The 26,950-nt window shown below is 50.2% G+C and overlaps 1 protein-coding gene and 1 long non-coding RNA gene across 2 annotated transcripts in view; one reads left to right on the plus strand and one right to left on the minus strand.

Annotated features, from left to right (window-relative positions):
- LOC125734272 (uncharacterized) overlaps window positions 1-10,059 on the plus strand; it is a 56,439-nt gene extending 46,380 nt beyond the window's left edge. The window contains exons 4-5 of the long non-coding RNA XR_007393596.1: window positions 9,599-9,673; window positions 9,810-10,059. This is a non-coding gene — a long non-coding RNA (uncharacterized LOC125734272). The remainder of the gene's footprint in view (window positions 1-9,598; window positions 9,674-9,809) is intronic.
- mao (monoamine oxidase) lies at window positions 80-25,709 on the minus strand. Its single transcript, XM_049006107.1, has 15 exons — window positions 25,592-25,709; window positions 13,600-13,695; window positions 13,349-13,486; window positions 8,912-9,016; window positions 8,738-8,829; window positions 8,474-8,615; window positions 6,915-7,064; window positions 6,182-6,341; window positions 5,148-5,244; window positions 3,794-3,847; window positions 3,623-3,680; window positions 3,252-3,349; window positions 2,923-3,034; window positions 2,590-2,652; window positions 80-2,359 (listed from the first exon to the last, which is right to left on the minus strand). Exons 3-15 carry the CDS (start codon window positions 13,415-13,417, stop codon window positions 2,204-2,206), a joined length of 1,356 nt encoding a protein of 451 aa, XP_048862064.1. The 5' UTR covers window positions 13,418-13,486; window positions 13,600-13,695; window positions 25,592-25,709; the 3' UTR covers window positions 80-2,203.
- Between the last annotated feature and the right edge of the window lie 1,241 nt (window positions 25,710-26,950).

Here is a 26,950-nt window from a genome sequence, read left to right on the forward strand (position 1 = left end):
CCACAACACATCGCTACCCCCAAGAAAATTAACAGCACATTAACACTCGTAACGACCATGAAAGCACCAGGCCGTGACACACGATTCACATTTTTATTTTCAACTTTGGAATTAAACTGAACAGAAATCATAGAACGTGAGCACAGGACCAGAACATTTAATGACAGAAGGTACGGCAGCGAGGCTCGGGATCCAGGTACCACCCCGGCGCGGAGGGAATACAGACTCTACAACATCAGCAACAAGCACAGGAGCAGCATGACCCGCTACAGGGTGTGAGGCACAGAGCAGGGGAGGCGTCGCCCAGAGAGGAAGGGGGCGGCAGCACGCCCAGTGGCAGTAAGTCAGCTGAGCCTGGCACAAAGCACATGGCATTTCAAAATCATTTAGCTGCAATTTTTGCTATGTCCAGGAGGGGGCGACATGAAGGCTAAATTCCCCCAGGTACCGTTAGGATGCGATTCAGTTTAGGGCACAACAGGGTCGATTTCACGGCCCTGAAAAAAATCCCATCTGAAATGAAGGATGATGTGTGGTGAGCAGGAGAGGAGCACTCTCAGAATCAGTGTCCGCAATTGAACAGGCAATGTGAGGTGCATGGACATGCAGCCTGTGACCACAATGGAGGTGCACTTACAAGAGGACTCCACCGGGGGCGGGACAGTGCTACATCAATCAATTATTATCTCACTTCCCATTGGCCGAAATCAGACTAGTAAGTGACAGCGTGCCTGCAGCTTGTTTCATCATCTCACTGCGTGCTGTTCCGGCTGCCGCCCCCTCCCTTACCGCTAAGCAGCATGAGGTAATGAGGGTGGCTGGGGGGGGGGGGGGTGCTTGTAAAATAACAACACAGCACGGCTGGAATAAGGCACAGGTTCACAGACACCACAGGGCCACGCACATCTTTGGGTGATGAGACCATCCAGTTGGATCCCAGTTAGACAGGACAGATGCTACTAGCGCAGGATTTATTTAACTATTTAACTATCCAGCTATATGACTATTTATCAAAATCCTTTTCGATGAAACACCGACGATATACATCAATCCCTCTAGATATTTAAAAAGAAAGACTTAACTCATGCGTCTGACTTTAATAAAAGGCAAATTGTCTTAACTTATAGCCGTGAGGTATAGGTGTCACAGTGTTGGCATTCGGACAGTTTGTTAAAAATGCTTGTTTGTAGGACTGATACAATATCTGTGCCTTTCCTGCTTTTACTTCAGAAGATTAACAAGAAGTTTGATTATTAAAACACCAAAATATCAATGTAAGAAATGTATACAAAACAAATTTCTTTTCGGAGGGGAACAGAGTAAATTCTCCACTCATTCTGATCACAGGTATGAACATGAAAGATGGTGAACAATGGTGACTAAAGTGTAGCATGTGCCTCAAAACTGCCATCTTGTGGCAAATTAGCACTATTGAACAACTTGTTTTAAACGTTTACTGATTTGGACCTGGCTAAAGCTTCCAGTAACCATAGTCATATTTTGGCAAATCTTGAGCCTTTGGAATGGACCTTGATAGACACGTGCACTGTGATTCTTTAGCTTAATTTCGAGTGAATTCAGTACAAGTAAATTTATTACAGAGAGATTATATTCACATGAATTGTCACGAAAAGGCTGAAGGGTGTGATGAGGAATAGCAAGGACCGCACAGTCACGCTAAGCACCTTTAAGAGGCAAACGAGCTTTTAAAACTGTTATGCTGTGCAGACGCCTGCTTGTTATCAGCTGCAAAGGCGTCGCCTGACACGACTCCGCAACGCACCGGAAAAATCTGAGGTAATCGGACGGACCACGACAACGCACCGGCATACGATTGTTCTCACGACGATGATTGCTGATTGGCCAAGCAGACCTTTTTCACGACTTCTGAATTCCACCAAAATCTCGGAATTTCCTTTGAACCACCCTCTTTGGAGAGAAATCATATTTATCATCTTTAATTACATGAATATTACAACTTCTTTTGATCACATTATATATTTTCTAAGTTCCCAACATGTGGCCCAACAGAGAGCCCCATGTGTTGGAGAAATTAGACACCTTTTTGTTCTATTATCTTACGCTGGCACAGCTCCTCGGCCTACAATAAACCCTCACGCTTGAGGAATACGACAGACTTTGCCTTGGGCTTAAGACCCAGGGAGGGAGGAGCTCAGGGAGGAGCTCTGGCTGTGGGCGGGGCTTAAGTCCGAGGGATTAGACCCTTCTTGTAGGCCAGGATGCCGGCGGCAGCCGCCACTGTTAGGGCAGAGCTCAGGCCCAGGAACTTGAGCAAGCCAGGTATGGAGGGAAGGTTCCTCTCCCAGAACGTGGTGACGAATGGCAATGCGGGAACATCCTGGAGGAAGTGCGTGATTGGTCAGAGGGGGCATTAACCACCAATCAGTGTCTTAGAACCAGACCTTTTTGGAAACATACAACTTAATTCATTTTTACATATTGCCCTTCAAATACATGACGTCCTCAAATCGCGGAAGTGCTTCTTAGACAATGTTTGGGAGCCAGAAAGAGAAAATCAGATTCATTGGTTAATCTGCAGCTCTGTGAGACATACATGCACATACTTACCACAGACTCGGGCTCCTGTTTCCAGATTTCACTCACGGAGATTAATCCCATTGCATGAAGGATCTGAGAAAAGACCGGAACAAGAATAAAAACATTCCAAATGATTCTGGAATGCAGCCTAATTAAATATTATGAGGTACATGCCCACCCTGGTCAGTTGCGCCTGCCCCCACAGTGTTAAATCCAGTGCGATGGGCAGCTGTTGTCATTGTAAGTCCAGCATCTGTTGTGATTGGTCAGACTGCTTACAGAGACGCGCAGCACTGAGGCGCTCTGGCGCTGCTTTGGCCCCGCCCTTTGACACGACTGAGGTCACATGACCAGCCCCCTCACCTCCCGGGCAGCCCGTTCGCCAGCCTGCACTGCGCCCTCCATGTAGCCGCTCCACTCAGTGGCCGTCTCTGTTCCCGCAAAATACAGCCTGCCCACTGGCTCCCGCAGCACCCTGAGTAATGGGGGGGGGGGGGGGGGTGGGGATAGCAGATGTGTCCCTCAACTATTCAATCGATCCCTTTTAGAGAACGCAGAGCATTTCCTGTTATCCGGATCATGCTTTATGGTCCATTACCCAGAAATAATTTAACAGAAAATGATTTGGATATAATGTCTACAAACATAATGGATCGGATCATGATTGGCAGTCAAGGTCAAAGGTCATTCACCTGCCATATCGAGTGAGTATGCCTGGAGGAAAATAGGCAGTGTAGCAGCCTCCGGAGTACTCTTCTTCACACCAGTTCTTCTCCTCATAGTGCACGGGCTGTGGAGAGTGGTCAGGGGGACAGTTAGACCCCTCTGTATACATTGGCTGTCTGCCTGGCAAACTGTAGTGTGTGCCTGTGGCCACCGGGGGCACTGTGGCATAATCTGCGTGGATGACAATTTACAGAGACAGTATTACTGTATGTGTGCATATTCACAGTCCATTGGTAAATTCAACATGTAAGTGCGCCTAAAATGACGCCCACCAGTGCCATGCTCAGAGCCACAGCCGCTCCCTCCCACTTTACTGGCCCAGGACCATGTCACTCACATACAAGGCCTCTTCTGAGCCCAGAACTCGCGAATAGATCTCGCAGATCTTCTTCTTCCTATGGGCACCAGGAGGTTATGCTTGTGGGATTAATGCCTTCCCCAAACAGCTTAAACCAGCCAGACATGCAGAGAGTGGGGTCACCCGCTACAGGTCACTCAGAGCAATTACCTCTCCTCCTTAGTCAGCCCAGCGAGTCTCACAGCTTTGCGAGCCAATATGAAGCTGCGGAAAGAGAAGCCATGGGTCCAGTCAGTCAAACACCACCCCACAGGTTTACCTCAGAGGACTCCTTGGGTGTCTTTTCTCTTGTCTCAGTGTATGCTCTGACTGCGGTGAGTGATGTCTTCTTGGGGGAGACATTTCACTCGGTGGTTGAAGGGGGCCCATGAGGTGACACTAGTCTGGTCATAGGTGACTTCAATGCAACCACTGACAGGAGGACTGTGCTGGTCCCCATGGGTCTGGAGACCGGGGTGAGAGTGACTCCATGTTCCTTGACTTTGCAAAAGGTCAGGGGAGGCAGCTCACTGGATCCAGTGCCCTGAGTGGCATCACTGAACTTGGTACTTCACTACTGGTGATGCAGCAAAGGAGAGTGATCACATCCTCCTGGGCAGACGCTGGAGGCTCCTGCAGAACTGCACGGTCTACAGAAGAGCTCAGGTTGTGAATTCTGATCACAGGCTTGTTGTTGCTACTCTAAAGATTCCACTTAGGTCCAGTAAGCTACCACCTACTAGGAGAATGAGGCTGGACTTAGCTAGATCAGGCTGCTTCTGATGAATTTGCATGTTGTTTGTGTGAGGAGCTTGGAGATTTGGGTGTGACTGCCAACTCTATTGTGATGTGGGAGGGTGGATTTGGACCGTGTGTCTGTCTGGGGGGTTGACAGCTGAGATCCTCAGGTGTTTTGTCATGTGGTGGGTGTGGCAATACGCTGCATCAGCATATGCTCCCCAACCTGACCTGACCTGACCTGACCTGCAACATGGTGGACCTAGTGGTGTCAGCATAGGAAGTTTCCATGGTTACTTCACAACAGTACAAGATGTACAGAGCTTATTTATTGAAAATAATTTTCAGTGAATTCTGTCAGATATATTTCCCTGTGTCCTACCTGCGTATAACATAGTTATTTAATGTTTGGTAGTGATGGGCAAAATGACGCAGCCTGAACCATTTACTGTATTTTATAACTCCACTAGATGGTGCTCTCTTTTCAAAAAAAGGCCCTAAAGCATGCCCTAAAGTAAACAAATGGCACCATCTAGTGGGGTCAGAAAATACAGCAAATGGTTCATGCTGCGTTATGTTGTCCATCAGTATTGTACAGTATAGTTATTTGACGCTATTAATGTTACCACAGAGGCAGGTACTTGTACAAGTACAATATCAATGACCCACCTTGACAAATAAAAATCCCTGATCCTGGATCGGAGAACAGTACCAGCATGCAGAGAGAGCTGGAGAAGAAAACCCTCCTGTGGGTGGAGGCTGGGACCTTCCCGCCACTGACACCTACCCCATGATGGCGGGAACGGAGCCGTCGGGCTTGCAGTCGTCCAGCGTCAGGCCGATGGGGGCTTCCTCGTCCTCGATCACCATGCTGCCGCAAAAGCCTGCAAGCCGGCCCCCGTGGACAAAGGCGTGAGACATGGCCCGGAGAGGGACACCACCTCTCTCACCATGCCTGCACAGTGCCCCCCCCCACCTTAAAGTATTACTGCAATAATTATGGATAACATTCTGATGGACAGACAGCAAGAGATAAATGGCTCAGTCATACGGAAGGCACCAAGCACTCGGATTAAATTATAGATTGGGAACTGGCTTAGAGAAATGACCTTTGAAATAAGCGTTCATTCCAAGCCGGTGTCTTCAGTCTGGCTGTAGAATAAGTATTGATCAGCAAAGACTGGAAGAATGATTCACCTGTTCTGTGTGCTGACATGGACTGTCAATAACAAGAGGAGAAATGTGGCCGTTCGTACAATTTGGAGCAGACTGAAAATGCATTACCAGCCTGTCGATAATTTCGACGGTTAATGTCATTTCGAGGTAGGCTTGTTTACCCACACCAGAAACAAAGCTTGGAAATTCACAGCGGTAGGATTATCCTGCTCTGTCAACCAAAGGTTTAATCTAATGGTTTAACGGCAGTTGTGACTGACAGCATGTGGTGCTGCCCCCAACCAATGTGGATTCGAGAATCTTTTTCTTCCATTGCTAAATTTTTCCTGTTTTTTTTTTTTTTTAAACAGATTACCTCAGATATTACAGACAGTAATGATCTGTAGCGATGTTTCCTAGCCCAACCTTAGGGACCATCAGACATTTTTGCTCCATTCCAGCTCCTAACACACATTTACCAGGTATTTGGTGTTCTTTATTTGCTGGGAGGAAACAAAAGTGTGGACTGGGAGGTCCCCAAGGGCTGAGCTGAGAAACACTGGCCTACAGTATTGTCTGCTTGGAACCTGTCATTTCTGTGACCTCCTGCCTGTGTCAGCAGAGGGTCTCTGTGGCACCATGGCGCCTGGAGCACGGCCCACACACCCCTCTTCCTCCAGAAGCTCTCCCTGTAGTAGACCATGCACTTGATGACGGAGCCAGTGGGCACACGGTGGATCAGCTGGTTCCTCAGTGGGGGTAGTGGAGGGTTGAAGTGCATCTTCAGGTTCATCGCCGGCGCTGTGGCGATGATGGCGTATTTGGCCTGAAAAACGACAGGGGGGGGGGGGGGGGGGGCTCTCAGATCAGGGTGCGATACAGAAGCTCCTCAGCAGGGGAGACAGGCAAGTACACAGGCGCTTCTAGGACAGAAAGCCTAACCAGTCAAACTGAGCTAATTGGTTAATACGGTTACAGTAATGAATGCCACTTTATCTAATATGTCTTAATATAATTTCATTTTATTGAACTTAAATTCGAATAGCATTTTTGTCTGACCAGTAGGGGGTGAAAATGCAGCCCCGGTAACATTGCTCCACCCATCTACCGCCCCCCCCCCCCCCCCCACACACAAACACACACACACCCAAGATTATACAGCCTACAGTCTGAGCAGACTCTGGTCGAGGGACCAACGCAAACGTGGCTATCTGAGTTCTGTCTGGCAGGATGGCATCCAGAACGAGCGAAAGCTTATTTATGTCCTTCCACAAATGTGCCAACAGCCCGGTTTAACATTCCTGTTAAGAGCTGTTTACGCTACCTGACCTGACTCGGCCTGAACGCACGCAGGGACACCTGAACACGGCCCCCCCAGGCTTGTTGGACCTGGCCTTACCTCGTAAGTCTCCTTGCTGAGGGTCTGCACCACCACGCCGTCGCTGCTCTGCTCGATTCTGCACACGGCACTGCCCAGCTTGACCCGCTCGCCCAGCCTGTCGGCCATGCGTTCACTGATCTGGCTGGAGCCACCCACAAACTTCCTCTCCTGGTGGGGGTCGATGGAGAGTGTGGGGCTTAGAGGAAAAGGGGACTCGGAACCTCGGGGTCGCTGGTTCGAGGCCCGGGAGGGACTGATATGCTATAACCCTGAAGAAGTGGGTAGACGTAAAACTAAAGAGGGCTAAGAGTGTAAAAGTGGCAGTGTGATTGTGAGAATGCTGCATAGATATCTGCCTGCCTCTCCGTGACCTAGCATGGACCAGCTTTATCCACCCAGCCCCCTCGGCACCCCTGAATCATGCCCCAATCCTGGTCTCGATGTGATTCTACCATAAACAGTAATCCAGTGACTGCAGCTGTTATGCCACGTTATGCCATCCGTCACAGAGGACTGCATTTCCGTGAAGGAACTGATGCCAATTCAGGTAAATACCTGCTATCTCTCCAATTTCCTTTAATGTATCTGCTCTATCAAATCATGGAGACCTTTGCTAGCACTTCCTGCCGCAAGCTCAAGTCATTCCACGTTTACATCGTACCACATCCATCAGTGCCACACTGCTCCATCCATGGGACCCCACCAGTCGCCTACAGCAGTAAGAGGCCCCACGAAGTTTCAGACCAGCTTCCTCATACAAAGAAAAAGACCAGCCCTTCCGAAGCGAAGCACAAAGCATGAAGTCTGTAACACTACGGTGATATTCCACTCTACAGTCTTTCAGATTTTGAAACACCAACTATTTGCCTGAAGAGCAAAATCATCTCCCAGAAAACAACACTATAAGAAGCAATTAGTGTTTTTTGGCTGGAGGGGAGGGCTCAGCATCATAAACAACTTCCAAATCACCCCTCACAGAAACCATCCAAAGCAGAGGGAGCAGAAACACAGCTTGGCTGCAGCCGCACTGGTTGACCCCAGCAGGTCCAGCCCCTTTTCTGCAACCCCACTGGTTGACCCTAGCAGGCCCCGCCCATTTTCTGCAACCTCACTGTTTGACCCCAGCAGGTCCCGCCCCTTTTCTGCAGCCCCGCTGGTTAACCCCAGAAGGTCCTGCCCCTTTTCTGCAGCCCCACTGGTTGACCCCAGTAGGTCCCACCCCTTTTCTGCAGCCTCACTGGTTGACCCCAGCAGGTCCCGCCCCTTTTATGCAGCCCCACTGGTTGACCCCAGCAGGTCCCGCCCCTTTTCTGCAGCCCCACTGGTTGACCCCAGCAGGTCCCGCCTTTGACATCGAGAGACCAGCAGGCCCGAGATGCCCCACTGACTCTCCTGATCCCACGCCAGTGGGCTGCCTATTGTCTGCAAGGTCGCTGGATTTGCTGTTATGCGGACGACGCCACCAATTAGTGCGTGTTCTTCAGCTGAGGTGAACGTTTGCAGAACCCATGACTGAACTTTTCAGTCTACGCACCATGGTTCCACACCCATCCCCCGGGCAGTTCTCCAGGGCATACCTGTCCTCCATTGGCGGTGGAGAAGATCCGCATGGTGCCCCCACACTGTTTGACGTACCACAGGAACCAGAGAGCTGAGACCTCGTGGGGCTCTGATGTCACGTTCACGTTCACAAAGAGTTTGGCAAACTGAAGGGCGCTCCTGCGGAGAAAGGAGGAGAGGGCACCTTCAGCTCCAGGGAGATGAAACACCAATCATCAGTGCCAGAACCTGCTGACAGCACCAATCAGGAGCACATCCAGATGGTCTGCCGCAGGCTTCACCTTGTCCAGCAGAGCCTGTCAAAGAGCTCCTTCATGGTGATCTGGTCCCACTCCTCGGCATGCGGCGCTCTCCACGGCGCGTCCTTAGGAATCTGAAATGCATGCGGCTGACATGAAACCGTTCCCTACTCGCTGTGCAAGTTTGGCGCCTCTCGTCAGCGACGGTGGTCCTACCTCCTTCCCCATTTCATCCATCGTCCTCCACAGGTTGTTGTAGTCCATGTAGGCTAATGGGTTCCACATGGGGGGAAATGGTCCCTTAAATGGGTAGGATTTTCCCTGAAAAAGGGCCCAAACCAGCAGTTAAGCGCACGGATTTTCACATGCTCAGTGATGGTCCTGAATTCTACCCCATTCCCAGACTGGCCTATTTGTCTGGCTCGTTTAGATTCCCTGAACACAAATGAACAATGTGACATTTTGTTATAACTGGTCTGCAAATGTAAAATTCAGCTGACTGACTGAATAGCTCCATGAAACACAAACAGTTTACTGCATATCGATTTACAGCACTGTACACTACATACCCATTTACAGCGGTATACACTGCATATCCATTTACTGTGGTACCACTGCATACCCATTTACAGCAGTGTATGCTGCATACCCATTTAGCGTGGTACACACTGCATATCCATTTCCTGCAGTACCACTGCATACCCATTTACCGTGGTACCACTGCATACCCATTTACCGCAGTGTTTAGCGTGGTACACACTGCATATCCATTTACGGCAGTACCACTGTATGCCTATTTACAGCGGTGTACACTTCATACCCATTTACCATGGTACTACTGCATACACATTTGCCGCAGTGTACACTGCATGCCTCTCTTATTCTATCCATCTTTTTATCTAGACGGAGAGCTGAGGGCACATAGGCTGTGTGGCCTGGACCCCTGCTCCTCTCCTGTGGGTCTCGTCCAGCTCTGAGGTAACCTTTTCCAGGAATCCTCTGATGAAAGCATTGGACCAAGCGACCTTTTAAACCAGGTCAAAGCTTGAAATGTCATGGTTTGTTGAATGGCACTCCTGATAAGATATAATTAAGCGGTTCAAAATTCCACCAGCACCGCAGACACTCTGCCAATGAGGCGACTGGGCTCTACGTGGGAACCGGCCACCCAGAGCACACACTTGGCTCTCCTTGCTCAAAGCTCCCTGTTCACCTGTCCCAGCAGGGAGTGCTTCTCAGCCTGCCTGCAGCAACTCAGACTGCATATTTGGAGTGGCGAAGGTGAGGGGGCTGCGCTGGGCAGCTCTTATGCAAGACACAGGCGACATTTAGTGGGTCATATAAACAAGTTTGCCTTCATTAAAGAGCCAAGGTACAGCTGCAGAAAGCGGTTAGGGTTAGGCTTAGGGTTAGGCTTAGGGTTAGGCTTAGGGTTAGGCTTAAGGTTAGGCTTAGGGTAGGCAGGCGGGACATCCGCATTCGGCTAAATCCCCCTCTTAAGGCTCAGTGCAGCTTCGGCTGTGTTGAACTTGGAATGGATTTCTGTGGGGGGGGGCCTAAAACAGGCACATTAAGCAATCCAACCCAGGTCCAACCAACGCCAGCCTGGAGAAGACACAGCCCACTGGAGTTACAGGGCAGAGAAGGGCTCTTCTGTCGGCACGTTTCACTCGTGCATCTGTATCGAGAGGAACGATGTCAAAGGCAGATGAATCGGGAGGGGGGCACACAGAGGGCACCGGGCCTGGGTAGCTAGCGACAAGCTAACACTTATAAAACCATACACTCAGTGCAATCCAGAAGTAGGCAAAACCCTACAGATATACTATTTACATATGTAATCAGTGGATCAACTGAAGTGTTTACATAAGAAATGTTCAGATAAGTTGATTAAAAGTGACAAATGGGGAGAATATGTTTTCTTAAAATGCTCACTGCCCGACGTCAGAGTGCGGCCCTAGACTTCTGTGTGGTGCAGGGCCGTGTAATAAATATTCACAATATGGTAATTTTACCCACTCCCTGTCATCACAATCGCCCAGAACGGGGCAATCGGAACCCACAATGCTTTGGACCTGGGTGAGCTTCACCCTGTCAGTCAATGCAGTTGTTTGACATCATCTACCGCGTCTACCCAGATAACAGACTCTACATCTATTTGGGGTCCATCTCTTGACACGCTTATCGTTGGGAGGTGTCAGCGGTCGCTAAAGCATAGATCTGTGGACAGCAGGACATGAAGGACCTTCAGCGATTCAGGTCGGTGCGGTTTTACGCCTCTGAAGTGCAGGTGTGTTTCCAGGGGGATCCCCGGTCTGCCACGTCTCCCGACGGCTGGTCCGCAGGCAGGCCATGCCCAAAGGCACAACAGACCAGAGAGGAGATGGGACCGTTTCCATGACAACCACTGCCCAGGCAAAACCACTGCACATGCTCCACCGTGATTATAAAAGAAGCCTGAGCTGCCTTTGAGTATCGGCTCAGAAAGTATTCAGCCTCTCCGGGGAATGAAAATCAAAAAACAGCACGATGAAGGGGGTCACCTTGCAGAATGTGCGGCTCAGGTACCGACTTGCATTTCCCGCAACGGTTTTAAGTGATTCCTGAATCTGAGGATGGTCACGGACTTCCTGCCCTTCACCTGGGCGTCCTTTGATCGTGTCGTGTGCAGCGTAAAAACACAACGGGTCACTGTTGCTCTGCACTGGAGGGTCAGGTCGACACTGGATCCTCGTCGCTAAACTGTCAGTCGGGTTGCCGGTAACCACAGGCTCCTCTGAAAATCCGGTTCATCTGCATCGACGGCTGCCTCCCACCAGGCTGCCTGTCACTTAATTAGCAGCCACTGATAATCTATGGTGATTAGAAGGCCAATTAGAATGACACCCTCTCCCCGAGGACTTAGCTGTGTTCTGGTGTCTCTTATAGGCAGTGAGCCTCTTTTCCATAAAGACAGCAGATACTCTCCTCCGCTCGTTTCAGAGGAGACAAGACAAACCTGGGGCTTTGTAAAGATCCGTACATTCAGGGCCTCCTCCCCAGGCCTAACTATAAAAAGGCACAGACTGGGGAGGGAATGCTCCCTCCCCCCATCCCCAAGGCTATAATGAGCTGGACCTCCTTATCGTGGGTCTTTTATTATGGGTGGTGCCATGGCAACAGCCAGGGGAAGCAGATGAGAGCGGCAGAGTCTTGCCGCACGATCGCATTTCGGGAGACTCCACGGACCACACCGCACCGGAACTTTCTAGGCGGCTAGAGACCCACAGTTTGACCTACAGTAGCAGATGAGAGGCCCCCCCGTAATGGGTCTGTGTAGATTCCTTAGCCCAGAGATGTGCCTGCATCTGCTGCAAGCATCCATCCTTTCCTCTTCACCATGTGACACCGCCCCCCCAGTGCTTGACTCCCGAACACCCCGGAGCTGCCCACCCTGTACTGCCTGCTATACTTTCACTGTTGTCGTTCACCTCAGACAAAACAGCATCTGTATCTGGTTTCTCCCTACAGGACGAAATGCTGATGAATTATGAATGCCAGCGTGAGGCAGCGCTGACAGCCAGGACAATGGCAGGTGTGTTTGCGGGGCAGCCACGTGGGCTTGGGGGGGAACCCATGGAGAAGTGCTGGAGGCTTCCCAGCCTGCAGTATGGGCTAATCAGTGATTTAAGCGAATGGAAAGCCCCCGCAAAGACAGGATAGCTAACGCCTGTGAGAGAGCAGGGCAGAGACACAAACCAGGGCACTGAACAGGTAACTGCTCTGATTGACAATAAAGATAAGAGGGACCCAGCGATACTGGAAGGAAGTCTGAAGCTAAACCCAGTACGGAGAGGTATGATTTGCCCCTGGAAGGGTGGGGGCTCCTGCCAAACTGGATACATGTGGGGGAAAAAGGCAGCAGCTAGCCAAACATCTTTGGGCCCCTGAGCACTCAGGCCAGCAGATTCCCCAATACGGCCTCCGGCGGGGGCACATTAGTGTCCCCAGGACCCGCATATCCAGCTCCATCAGGCCCTCAGGGTGCGGGAGCCTCGCTGGTCAGTGTGACAGACTTTCATGGAGTCCAAATCCTCTAGCAGCACCCCTACTGATGTGGTACGTGGGACTCAAAGTGAATGGTTCTGGAGCCTGACCCAGACCATCGAGCTGCGATGGAGTCATGTCAGCGTCACAGATGAGGAGCACATGAGGAGAATGAGACGCTTCGGATTCACGGAAGCAGCTTCATTAGGCCTCATTTCGCTGCTGGAATTTACTGCTGTATGCATTTGATAAATAATCTTCCATTTGATTTGAGGGGTTCCGTGAGTGTAGCTGATTGCCCCGATGACATTAGGAAAAGCCGACATTGCGATAAATTTAGTTTTTCCGTATGTTGGTCCACCTACAGCGCCACATAGCTACAAGGAAGGAAACCAACATGCTGCATCGCACTCTCATGTTTATTAGCTATTTATATGGTGAACGTCTGCATGCAAATGTTTGACACCCAGTCCACACTAGTGACAGTTACAGATACTTTCTCTTCATGGGAGGAGGTAACAAGGCGCAGTGTTTCAAATAGCAAACTAAATTCTCCAAGGCAAATACGTGAAATACCTGAAAATCATTCAATTCCATTCTGTTCAGGCACGGAGCAAATCTTCTCACCTTGATGTAGTGGACCAGGTTCTCCTTCTCATTGACCTTGTAGGTCTCCACGCCGAACTCCTTAGCCATTCGTAGGATGCGGTTCTGCGTGGGACCGATGTAGGCCCCCCCTAAGTCCACATACTTGGTCTCCTTGTTCTGGGTTCAGAAAAGACAAGTTCAGGGAGCGTAGTAACCAGACGGGGGGCGGCAGCGTATTATGAAAATGGAGCCACGCCTTCCTGGAGCCCCCCACCCTGCAGAGCCCTTACCTGTACGGTGAAAGTCCGCCCCCCCCACCCGGTTTCGGGCCTCCAGCACGACGGGGTTCAGACCTGACTCCACCAGCAGCTTGGCTGCACACAGGCCTGGGAGGAAGACAGAGACAACAGTTTGGGGGGGGGGGCAGGACCAATGCCGCGGGAACAGGCATCACTGACTGCGTACAGAACCTGCTCCTGTCAGCACGTGATGGTTTCCCTGCATTGGGTCATGGTTGGGTCATGTGGTACACAGACAGGAACCTCCCCCCCAAAGAAACTCTGCGGGGCGGGTGGGGGAGGGGGGGCATCAGTCTGATCAGGATGTGAAAGTTGCTGTTTCTACCACGGGACACTCAAGAGGTCAGGGGGTGTGTTTGAAAATGTGGCCAAGGCTCAATTAAATGTAATTAACCATGTCAATTCTGGAAAGCAATACCAAAGCATTCAGCAGCAACTGATTGTAGAGGCGGGAGATATGAACGTTCGCCTATTTTACTGAGCTGATAAGACCATTCTGATGCAGGTTCATTGTGAATAAGGCTGCCCGTTAACGTGTACAGGAGTGGCATCCCCACAGGATACGGCTCAAGATGCCAGGAGGCATGGAGCCACATCAGCAGGAGAAACAGTCTGCCACAGGAATCAGGGAAGGAGACCCATGCAGCAGAAAGCCACAAATCACACTGCCCCCCTTTAGTAAGCAATGAGAAGATAAGCTCGTTCACATTTTATGAACTCCAGCTACAGAAGACCTTTCACTTTTACAAGGTGTATTTTCCTCGTTTGTTTCTGAAGACCCAAAGCTAAAGGCCTAGAAAGGTCTCCTTCCAAGCTACTCCACCGCATCACGGCCCTTTCGATGTGGTTAGCTGTTCATTTACCCAGAATCCACTGCTGTGCTCTGTTCAAATATCATAACTTGCATCTCAAACGGAATGGAACTGAAGACGCTTCCTCGGAGGATTTCCATAGACCCATCCAGAATCTGCACAATATCTGATAGAGGTAAAGCTGTATCTCCCACGGCAACTGCAGCCAGCTTCCACAGAGTGCTTCATTATCATTACTATCATCTGATGTTCCACAGCTGTACTCAAATGTTTTCAAGATCCAGCCAACACTCAACTGAGAGCCAAAGATGTATGAGGGAACTGCTCTAAAAAATGATGTCCAAGACAAACAACAGAAGGTCATTGCTGTTTTTTGGCAGGAATCCTTCTACCAGAGTTTGGACAAGTTGTGAAAGTCCTGAAGGGGGACAAATTTCATTGTAAACACTGTGACACCGAGAGATAAATAAGAATAAGAAGCAGAACTGAACCTTGGGAACCGCTGTAATCCATAAACCCCAACTCCCTACACAGCGGAAGAGCTAAACCACAAGTTTGTTTGAGAGATTGTTGCGCCAACACAGAAAAGGCAGCTGGAGACCAAATCTGAATAAATTTCTTTCCCAGCAGCACAAGGCAAGTAATAAACAGCCTTCTTGAGCCAGAGAAAGGCTGACAAAGATGGAAAAAGGACAGAAATAAAAAGCACAGCTTTAGTCTACTGAGTACTAAGAGCCTCTCCCGTCTGCCTGGGAGCTCTGCTGTGTTCTCCGCCACACCGGACACCCGCCTCATAGGATACCTGCCTCACCGGACAACCCGCCTCATAGGATACCTGCCTCACCGGACAACCCGCCTCATAGGATACCCGCCTCACCGGACAACCGCCTCACAGGACACCCGCCTCACCGGACACCTCGCCTCACCGGACACCTCGCCTGTCATGACACCAGGCTCACCGGACACCACGCCTCACAGGACACCTCGCCTCACAGGACACCTTGCCTCACAGGACACTCACCTGTCAGGACTACTCACATCACCGGACACCTCACCTGTCAGGACCACTCGCCTCACCGGACACCTCGCCTCACCGGACACCTCGCCTCACAGGACACCTCACCTCACAGGACACCTCACCTCACAGGACACCAGCCTCACCGGACACCTCGCCTCACAGGACACCAGCCTCACCAGACACCCCACCTCACCGGACACCTCGCCTCACAGGACACCAGCCTCACCAGACACCCCACCTCACCGGACACCCCACCTCACCGGACACCTCGCCTCACAGGACACCAGCCTCACCGGACACCTCGCCTCACAGGACACCAGCCTCACAGGACACCTCGCCTCACAGGACACCTCGCCTCACAGGACACCTCGCCTCACCAGACACCAGCCTCACCGGACACCCCACCTCACCGGACACCTCACCTGACAGGACACCAGCCTCACAGGACACCAGCCTCACCAGACACCCCACCTCACCGGACACCTCACCTGACAGGACACCAGCCTCACAGGACACCAGCCTCACCGGACACCTCGCCTCACAGGACACCAGCCTCACAGGACACCTCGCCTCACAGGACACTTCGCCTCACCGGACACCTCGCCTCACAGGACACCAGCCTCACAGGACACCAGCCTCACCAGACACCCCACCTCACCGGACACCTCACCTGACAGGACACCAGCCTCACAGGACACCAGCCTCACCGGACACCTCGCCTCACAGGACACCAGCCTCACAGGACACCTCGCCTCACAGGACACTTCGCCTCACCGGACACCTCGCCTCACAGGACACCAGCCTCACAGGACACCTCGCCTCACCGGACACCAGCCTCACCGGACACCTCGCCTCACCGGACACCTCGCCTCACCGGACACCTCGCCTCACAGGATACCAGCGTCACAGGACAACTCGCCTCACAGGACACCCGCCTCACCGGACACCTCGCCTCACTGGACACCTCGCCTCACAGGATACCAGCCTCACAGGACATCTCACCTCACAGGACACCCGCCTCACAGGACATCTCGCCTCACAGGACACCCGCCTCACCGGACACCTCGCCTCACCGGACACCTCGCCTCACAGGACACCTCGCCTCACAGGACACTTCGCCTCACCGGACACCTCGCCTCACAGGACACCAGCCTCACAGGACACCAGCCTCACCAGACACCCCACCTCACCGGACACCTCACCTGACAGGACACCAGCCTCACAGGACACCAGCCTCACCGGACACCTCGCCTCACAGGACACCAGCCTCACCGGACACCTCGCCTCACAGGACACCAGCCTCACCGGACACCCCACCTCACCGGACACCTCGCCTCACAGGACACCAGCCTCACCGGACACCTCGCCTCACAGGACACCAGCCTCACAGGACACCTCGCCTCACAGGACACCTCGCCTCACAGGACACCAGCCTCACCGGACACCCCACCTCACCGGACACCTCACCTGACAGGACACCAGCCTCACAGGACACCAGCCTCACCAGACACCCCACCTCACCGGACACCTCACCTGACAGGACACCAGCCTCACAGGACACCAGCCTCACCGGACACCTCGCCTCACAGGACACCAGCCTCACAGGACACCTCGCCTCACAGGACACTTCGCCTCACCGGACACCTCGCCTCACAGGACACCAGCCTCACAGGACACCAGCCTCACCAGACACCCCACCTCACCGGACACCTCACCTGACAGGACACCAGCCTCACAGGACACCAGCCTCACCGGACACCTCGCCTCACAGGACACCAGCCTCACAGGACACCTCGCCTCACAGGACACTTCGCCTCACCGGACACCTCGCCTCACAGGACACCAGCCTCACAGGACACCTCGCCTCACCGGACACCAGCCTCACCGGACACCTCGCCTCACCGGACACCTCGCCTCACCGGACACCTCGCCTCACAGGATACCAGCGTCACAGGACATCTCGCCTCACAGGACACCCGCCTCACCGGACACCTCGCCTCACTGGACACCTCGCCTCACAGGATACCAGCCTCACAGGACATCTCACCTCACAGGACACCCGCCTCACAGGACATCTCGCCTCACAGGACACCCGCCTCACCGGACACCTCGCCTCACCGGACACCTCGCCTCACAGGACACCAGCCTCACAGGACACCTCGCCTCACAGGATACCAGCCTCACCGGACATCTCGCCTCACAGGACACCCGCCTCACCGGACACCTCGCCTCACCGGACACCTCGCCTCACAGGACACCAGCCTCACCGGACACCTCACCTCACAGGACACCAGCCTCACCGGACACCTCACCTCACAGGGCACCAGCCTCACCCATAACCTTCCCCAGAGGTCGCTGGACCATGGGTCACATCCCTGACACAGTATGTCACTTAAGATGGTTGGTACTGACCAAAACTGAGGCTTCTGGCGATCACCTCGCAAAATTCTGAGGATGCCACAGCAACCGACACATTTCTCAGAGTGTCTTCAGTAACTGGAACCATTTGGGTTGACTGGTTGCCGCGCATTAGACAGACGGCCGCCCTGGGTCCTCACCAGCGAACACCTCCCATCGGGCTACCAATTTCATTACTGCTCCTTGAAGCTCTGATTTCAGGTCCACTTTCATCTTCCAGACAGACCACAATAAAACCATAATAATTTGGGCTTATTGCCTTTAGCTTTCAAAGGTCTGAGTATTAAGTCTGCAACGGACACATCTATTGCATTACTATCACGCTTTAATCAAATGTCGCTTGACTTTTTAAGAATTATTTTATTCATCCACAGCGAGCGCTGAGGTTCCCTCTAATGCTTCCTGCTCTTTGAAAGCCTCCAGATGCATGCAGAGTAGCCAGGCATAAAGCGCACTGTCCTTAAAATCATCTCCATCTATCACAGCCCTGAAAATAGATAGAGGTTTTCTTGAAGCAGATGAGCACGTCCATCCGGCGATGTGAATGTAATTCCAGTCTGCCCCAGCTTACTGTTACATCACTGATGAATGACACACTCAGATTGTAGGTGGGGGGGGGGGGGGTGGGTGGAGCAATGAGAAGAAAAACAAGCAAAAATCCGGGAAGCCGGTGGAAAAGTACTTCACTACCCAGTAGTACATTGTATGATTGTATACGGGACAAATAAAACCTGAAACATGTGAAAGCTTCTGTAATGTGTATGACCTGGGGGGGGGGGCTGCAGGGGCCTAGAGGGGAGTGGCAGGTCTCCCACTAGCTGGCCCCCTACCTGGCCTGACCCAGATGCAGAACAATGCTCCCCTGCTGTCAGTGAAGCACACAGAGTCTCTGACGGCAAACAACCCCCCCCCCCCCCCCCCCCCCCCCAACTTCCCATTGCCATCTCCTGGGGGTCAAATTACTGTGACCTGACAGGCTGGTTTGGGGGGGTTTCAGCTGGCTGGGTCGGCCAAACCCCAACTGAGAGGCTGGGTGGGGCTGCCGATCCCCCATCGGAAGGGGGGGAATCCGGATTTGGGGACTTCGGTGCTGGAAATGACACCTGCTGCAGGAGGACCAAAACCAATGGGAGCTAATTAAACACTTGTTGCATATGGCTCTGCTACCTCTCACACACACACACACACACACACACACACACACACACACACACACGCACACGCGTGCGCGCAGATAATACACAGAACCCCCCACCAGAGCGCGAGACCAGCATGCGCGAGGCACTGAGGCAGTTTCCGTGGCAACTGCAAGTGCAGGCACACACGCTGTGGCCAGCTAGCAGGAGTAAATGCGACAAATCCCTGCCAATCTGCCCAGATTTTTCTGCTTCTGAGGGCCAAAGAAATGCACTCGCACTATGCAAGTCTCGCAGTCAGCGAACGTGACACCCTGTGCAGCGAGGAGGCCCCCTGAAAAAGGCAGGCGAGCCGACACCGGGCTCAGCTGCACACTGCACAGATAATTCTGCTATGCAATGAAAATCTAAACCTGTAAACAAGCATTTCCAACATAAGATAACAATTCATGTGACTAAAACAGAGAATAAACAGCGACAATGGCAGGAGGAACACGCACGATGGCTGCCATCTTGGTTCAGTCTAATTGGTTTCGACATCACACCTGTATTTTCTTGTGTTTCGGTTGGAGCATAAAGAATAACAATTGCAACTCAAAAACAGTATTTTACCGATATCCGGATTTGAACATTCAGCGTCGCACCGCTGTGGTTGGACGGGACACGAGAGCCATTTTCAGGAGATTGCAGCCATTATCGGCTTAATGAGGTCTTATGATCCTACAACCATCATCTTCATCATGTCTAATGCAAGGAATTACATCAAATGAGACACTCGATCTCCCGCTTCCCTGCTTCCTGTCCTGTGGAAGCGGCTCCAGGGTCTCCGCTCGCCCACCTGCCGCCTGCTTTGAAAAACGGCCCCAACGCTTTTCTTGGAAACCCTGATGCGACGGAACATTTTATTGCATTAAAGGCGTTCAGCATCCAGCACCTCCCCCCTCCAACATCCCCACCTACCCGGTGTAAATAAATAAATAGATGAACAAACAAATAAAAATAAATCTTGTTACTGCCCAAGCAATCGGTAATTAGAAATGGCAGCAGTTACCGTTCGGTCTGAGGGAGTGGCCTGACTGGAACTGTGTCTAAATGCTAATCTGTGGGCCGTCATCCGGGCTGAACCACAAGAGGGGAGGAGGGTGAGACGCTCCAGTAATGGCACCAATGGCACCCTACGATCCAGCCGGTTCTTATGGCCTGCTAATTGCCCCAGACCACCAGAACATTAAAGACTGAATGGTTTCAGAGCCACAGTCTCCGCTGTTACGTAGCTGGATCAGAACATGCTGGCCCCCCACAATGCAACTTGGTGTTTTCCAGGAGATCCCTTGGCAAATGGCCAATGCAGTGATCAACACCAGGGGGGGTCAATTTATCACTGGTAAATTTTCTGTGATGTTGCTCCGCTAAGAGGGGACAATGGCACTGTTTCAGTTTGAGATCGCCTTATTGCTATGGCGACAGAACACAGCAGCAGGGGAGGAGGTGGGGGCTCAATTTTCAACCCAATATTAAACATGACAGCTAGTTTCCTTGGGCAGTGAAACACAATTTATTGGGGGGGGGATGGTGGTGCAGGTAAAGAACAGGAACCAAAAGACACACAGATCGATTAAAGAGGCTGTTTGTCAGCTACAATCAACACCCCCTGACTGGTACTTGGGGGTTTAAGCACTGAAAGACAGGAGGGGGTATGTAAAAAAGAACAGAGATTAAGCAGACACACACTACTGAGGGAGCACTACGAATTTGGGCTCCCCTCTTGGATGCAATCAGAGTAAAGGCTATCAGCCCCCCCAGGACCCAGCACCGACCTAGATCAGGCCAACGACGGGAAAACCTCATCTTCTCGCTGGCCTCTAAGATTCGGGCTTTTCTCACCCTGGTCCTCAGGGACCCCCAGACAGTCCACATTTTAAGTGACTAGGCTTGACCGTATGGAAAAACAGAGCCCCCCACCCGTACGCCTTCATTTACTTCTGATGTTCAATCAGACGTCGTTCAGCGCTTCCGGCGACACAGCAATTACAGAGGCAGAGACACTCGCAGCTTTGACCTTTGCGGCGGCGGACCAGCCTCGTCCATCCTGTCCACACCACTGCAGCTCTGCAAGCACGGTCTCCGCGGAGGCGGATAATGAAGGAAAGTTCCGTATCTTTGCCCAGCTGTAATGAGAAGTTGGAGCTTCTCACGGGATTTCAAGGCTTCCGTGAAGATAATGAGGGCTGTTTGCTCCACCTGAGCACCTTCGTAAAGTCGCACACACTCCCAGCCTGAAGCTTTACTCAGCAAACATCTTTATCTTGCTTACATTCATTCGTACTGTGATGGCCACCTGTTCCTTTTCAGACCCGAAATTAATTACCAGACTCCAAGCTGTCAGAAGCACCTGTATGACCATTGAGATCTGGAAATAAGCAGATATACGCAGTTAAACAGACAAAACTGCGTAAATCAGGAGACCAATGGGTCAACATAACACATCGTTCACTGTTTCAGATACAATCAGAATTCCACATGATGAAGTATGATCCTTAAAATTAACAGTTATAAAAACCGTACGAGATGCGTTACCGCAAACACATTTCTGCTTTAAGTCCTCCGTTGTTTTCTTGAGGTGATTAACAGGATGGGAGCGTCTGGTTCATATGATTTTCCAAGTGACTATTAAACACTATCAGTAAAGAATAGGGGTGTAACAATATACAAAATTCACTGCCCAGTACAAAACTCTAAGTTCACAGTTTGGAGCAATTTCAGTACAGCAGGAAAAATGAAAAGCTGTTAAACAGTTTATTATTAAAACCATGAACACAATTAGAAACATTTGTAAACCAAACAAAAGGCAATGTGTCATTCGACGTGTCTGAGTAACAAGAGATACTTATTTAGACATTGTAAAACAAATATGCAAAATGAATAAAAATGTCATGATGTCAAATGGTGTAACCTGAAAAGAATGAGAAATAGTAAATATTTTATCCACCTAGAGTGATTGTAAGTGGGGTCATAAAGATAATGGTTCCCCCCCCCCACCAGGGGAGGACAGCCGCCCTTTTCCGGTTGAGAATCATCCTGTTCTGCTGCCCAGCATTGGCCTCTGTATCTGAAAGGCTGAGCTTCAGCAGCTTCAGCTGAGCTTCAACAGTTAAACAGAGTCCAGCGTGAGTCCAGCGTGTTCTGTGTTACATTGCAGGCTGTGTGGCATGTTTTTCAAAAGGTACATTATGTAAATGCAGCTTCGAACCGTCACATGCAAACTGTCAATTCACATTGGAGCACAGGATCATTCACAAAACCTGACAATGAACGATTTTGCCACATGACTTTGCCCCATCACCCTGCACACTCCTAACCCAAGATACAAAGGCAGTCAGGCTACCTAAGGGTGTGAACTATTCTATTCCATATGAAGTACCCTAGGTGTGATGATCCATGTGACGGGCGAGCGAGCAGGGTGTGGGGAAGCAGGATCGGGGAGACGGCAATCCACAGAACGGGGTTTATTGGGACAGACAGGCAACCACACGGTACAAACGTTAATGACTGGACTGCGGAAACAGACTTGAATGCAGACTAAATACACAGGACTATTCAAACTGACAGAAAACAGCTGGTTATAATTGGGGTAGAACGCGTGGTTAGAGGGGGCGTGGCACACATGGTTAATGAGGGGGCGTGACACACATGGTTAATGAGGGGGCGTGGCACACATGGTTAATGAGGGGGCGTGGCACACATGAGGATCGTACGAGCAGGTCATGACACTAAGGCTTCTCGATGAGTCTTGCAACCAAAATTGTAAAATTGGGTCAAATTCCAAAGCACTTCTTGATTAAAAGCCGACCACTGCCATAACTGGCAATCAGTTACTGGGAGCTGCACCAGTAACAGCACAATGAATGAGCATCACTAGAAAGCTGTGTGAACTTCATCATGGGCCCCATTTTTGGGGAGGCGCTTTTGGGGACAGGTGGGGTAACGTGCAGGCCAGGCTACCTGAACTGGGGGCTGAGGGATTAGACTGCCACCCGGCCGCCTGCCCAGCCGCTTCTGCCCGGGAACTGGCTCCAAATGAGCTGTCAGCTTTGTTTATGGCTCTCGGCGACGGCACTGCTGCGCAGGCAAATCGCAGCTGACTGCGATCGCATTTCTATGGCTGCAGGCCACCTGTGACATCTACCCCCCAGCCCCCGAGAGACGGTGACATTTGTTGAGCGCTCTGATTAAGTGGACGCCCCGCTGTGAAAACATATCATGCAACGTTTAGTCGTGTTTATGGGGGGGGGGCAATGTGGACCTTCCCTCGTGTTGCAAGAGAAAGTGGCCGCAATGTACAAGGGTTGATAAAGGACATTAATGCTTCTGTCCTCATCCAATGGGAGCCAGACGCTTGGCCTACTGCGCCCCCCCTAAGAAAACACTGCTGGCCCGGTGCCCCCCTCCCAAGTCCATGCCCAGAAGTTGATGGTGCTTATTGAAGGTGCTTATTCAGAGCACTAAGGGGCATTACAGTTACGTCAGAACATCAGAACACTAATAAACACAAAAACAGAAATGTCCGCTTACCATTAACTCTTTTTTATTAAAGTATGTATCTGTTTACTATAGTATCAAAACTAATATTATAAGAATGAAGTTCCTAAATGAGTCATTCTGGAATTGTATCCTCTGGGATTTGATCTGATTTTTGAGTAAAATGAACATCCTCAGTAATCTATTAAATAATGAGGCACGTATTCAATTCTGTCATTTTCTAAGGGTTGCAAAATGATTTGAATTTGTTTCAAAAATGTTAATATTGAGTTATGTGAATTAACTAAAGGGACAATAACATTATGCAAGCAGCCATTTGGATGTTTGATGTTGTTTTCTATCGTAAAATTCGAAGACTTACAGTCCTCTATCTCCCTTAACGGGAGCCCTTACATCGCTTGTCATCTGGCCCCAACAAGAGACTAGTCCTTCCCATTTGGGAACATGCTGCCAGGGCTGTATGTGTGTGTGTGTGTGTGTGTGTGTATACACATGTAGGCATGTTAGCGCATTAGTTCCGTGCAGGCAAACACTATTACAACAGAGAACCTGTGCTTTTGAACCTGAGAGCATGACTGAGGAATCCCCCCACTGCATAGCGAATAGAGAAGCTAACGGGCACGGCCCTGGGGGAGAGCACCCCAGAGCAGACACCCCCCCCCCCCCCCCCCCCAGCTTGGGAGCGGCTGATAATGAAGAACTTGCAGAAGCAATTGCAAAAAACAATTAAAACATTTTTAGTTTGGTAAACCGTATAGCTGGACTTTTTTGGAATATTCATCTTTAACTGCGACCATTTTACACTTAATTATCTGACGTGTTCATCAACACTTTACGGAATTAAATAAGATACGACCATGTCGCACTATAACATGTTATGTATAAAGCAATGGTGATTACAACTTGCTGCACTGAGGTAAAAAATAGCATCCTTTTTTATAAAGGCTGGACCTACAACTGACAGGGACGATGTTTGGAAAGAGAACCTTCCACAGGTCCTGTGGCAGTTTACACAAAGAGTAAACAACGTTTCGTTATAACATTGCTCTTCCCATCCCTAAATAAAACACCGCCTCCTGTTGAATTTCAAATTAAACTGCTTGCAAAACAAGGGAAGACACACTGGCTAGTGTTTTTGTGTTTTTTCTTTTCAAAGATACCAGACTTCCCTCTACAGGTGCACAGCTGTCTGCTGTCAGTCCTTGGTAGCGGGACTGGCTTTACGGTTAGCACCTTCGTGGACGGCAGCTGACAGGGAAGCCAGTAGTTTTCTTGCAGATTACATATTCAGACCCAGAGAGCTGCCAGTTATTTCCGATAACAGCAATGCAGCAAAACAGAACGAAACCAAAATAATGAACATTCCGCTCGGGCAATAAAAGAATGATAAGTCGATATAAAAAATACATGGATGGATGGATAGAAATGAAAGCCACTGGCAGATGTTGTACGCCTTCTTAGCGCTAATAACTACTTATTATTTTAAGAAATTGTATTTTCAAAATATGACAATGACACAAATAGTTTGTAATGCTGAAACCTAAATATAAAAATGGATTTTTAAAAACTCACAGGCAGCTCTCCAAAATGCCAAAGAATTTTGCACAAGTGTTTTACACTGCAGACCCGTTTGAGTACCATACCGTATTATTTGTTCTGTGCACGTTTAGTTTAATGCACATCGATGGTCAAAATACTGTCTTGTGTTACGAACACTATTCAGTCTTTCGAGAAACACTGCTATTTGGTGTAAATGCAACGTGTGGCGTTTACTAAAAAATACGCAAATAAAAAATACTTTCGCAGCATATAAAAGTAATACTGAATCCAACTGATCTCCGCTTTAGAAAGGAAGATCTGACTGTCATAAAATAAAGAAACTTAACTAAGGAACCATTCTGTTGAAGTTAATGTCACCAAAACAGTACCTATACATACGTAAAGAAACAACCTTAGAACCGATTACTACTCTACCGCTTAATACTGTAGTGTTCTTCCACTCATGTAATGCTCGCAACGCTGTGCCGTATCCGAACTGTGGGCTGCTTCACAGCACTAACCTGAGATGCCACCCCCGATGACAATCACGTCGTACTTGTTGGATGTCATGGTGCTCAGCTTATGCTCAGCTTGTTCCCACACGACCTCACCCCCACGGGTCGCGTGCAAGCTCGTCAGTCCGCTGGGGAGGGAGGATTCAGCGCATCTCTTATAAGACAGCAGCGACACGCCCACTTTTCGAGCTCCGCCCTCCGGCTCCAAATCACCAATCGGCGCGACCATAGAACTTTGGCCTCGGCCATATATGTCCAGGTAAATAGCCGTCGGACCCCATTCCGTCTCGGATGGTATAAAAGCTAGCGGTTATATAACGCTGTTTGTACTGTATTAATTCATCACATCATTATGTTATTATTTATGACATTGTGGTTTTCTCCTGTTTCGGCGTAATGTGGGAGCTGAACTAAAGGGTTTGGCATTCATAATGAGAACATTGTAGTGAATCTGCACCGCGCTTTGGTAATAATGAGTCAGGTCTTAAATGTGCTTGATGGGATATCGTCTGACTTACTAGGAGTTCGTACAGTAAAACCAAGCCACCACTGGCCCAACAACAGGGCTAACAAAGTGGTTAAGTGGCTTATGAATTTTAGATCATCATTACATGCACCATTCCTTAAATCCTTTCTTTGTGCTTTCTTCTATTTGTAATGGTCTGTCTGTATGACCTCGAAAATGTTATATGACAGACTGCAGGTCAATATGGGTGGCACACAGGTACAAAATGGATGGCCCATATCTGCCCCACATGAATGTGACCATAAGAGCCCCCCCCCCCCCCCCCCCAGATTTAGTCATCGTCATGAGAAGAACTCTGACCAATATGGACCTTAATTGCCTTTTTATCTTTTTTACTAAAACTTTGCATTTGTCAGCTCAACTCTGATAGTTGTTGAAGATTAGGGAACTATGTTCTTGTGAGCTGAACAAAAAGATGTTCGTCTTGGCTCTTGCCTTACTTTTGATTTTATATTGGTTTCAAGTCTGAGAAAGACCCTTAGAACCTTATGAAGGTATCCTCCAGAATGGCATGACAAGTATTTGAGTGGGGTGTATATTTGTTGATGTAAGGCCATTTTTATTACCAGTCATGGCCTTGGACGATGGGTAATATATGCGGGAAGGTGTTAGGAGAACCGTGACGCCCTTTGCTGTGCACTGCCCCCTCCCCTGCTGTCCACAGCCCCCTCCCCTGTAGACCAGTGCTGCTGGCTGTATATTTGCACAGCAAGACATGATTCTGCCTTTGAATTAACAGATTTTTTAAAAATCCACTGCAATACTATTCAATACAGAAAGAGTACAAAAAACCCAAATGTAGCTAAACATGGTTGCAGCTGATGGCAGCCACAGGTACT

The sequence above is a fragment of the Brienomyrus brachyistius genome, chromosome 1, assembly GCF_023856365.1.
Source record: "Brienomyrus brachyistius isolate T26 chromosome 1, BBRACH_0.4, whole genome shotgun sequence".
NCBI lineage: Eukaryota > Metazoa > Chordata > Actinopteri > Osteoglossiformes > Mormyridae > Brienomyrus > Brienomyrus brachyistius.

Bases quoted from the DNA above. Each gene is read 5' to 3' on its own strand.
- mao (XM_049006107.1), bottom strand. From the start codon at position 13,417: ATGGCTAAGGAGTTCGGCGTGGAGACCTACAAGGTCAATGAGAAGGAG. The intron at 7,065-8,473 runs GTATGCCCTGGA...GACCCCCACCAG, and splicing joins CCACCGCCAATGGAGGACAG to GAGAGGAAGTTTGTGGGTGG. The intron at 3,681-3,793 runs GTAATTGCTCTG...TGGTGCCCATAG, and splicing joins GGGCTGACTAAGGAGGAGAG to GAAGAAGAAGATCTGCGAGA.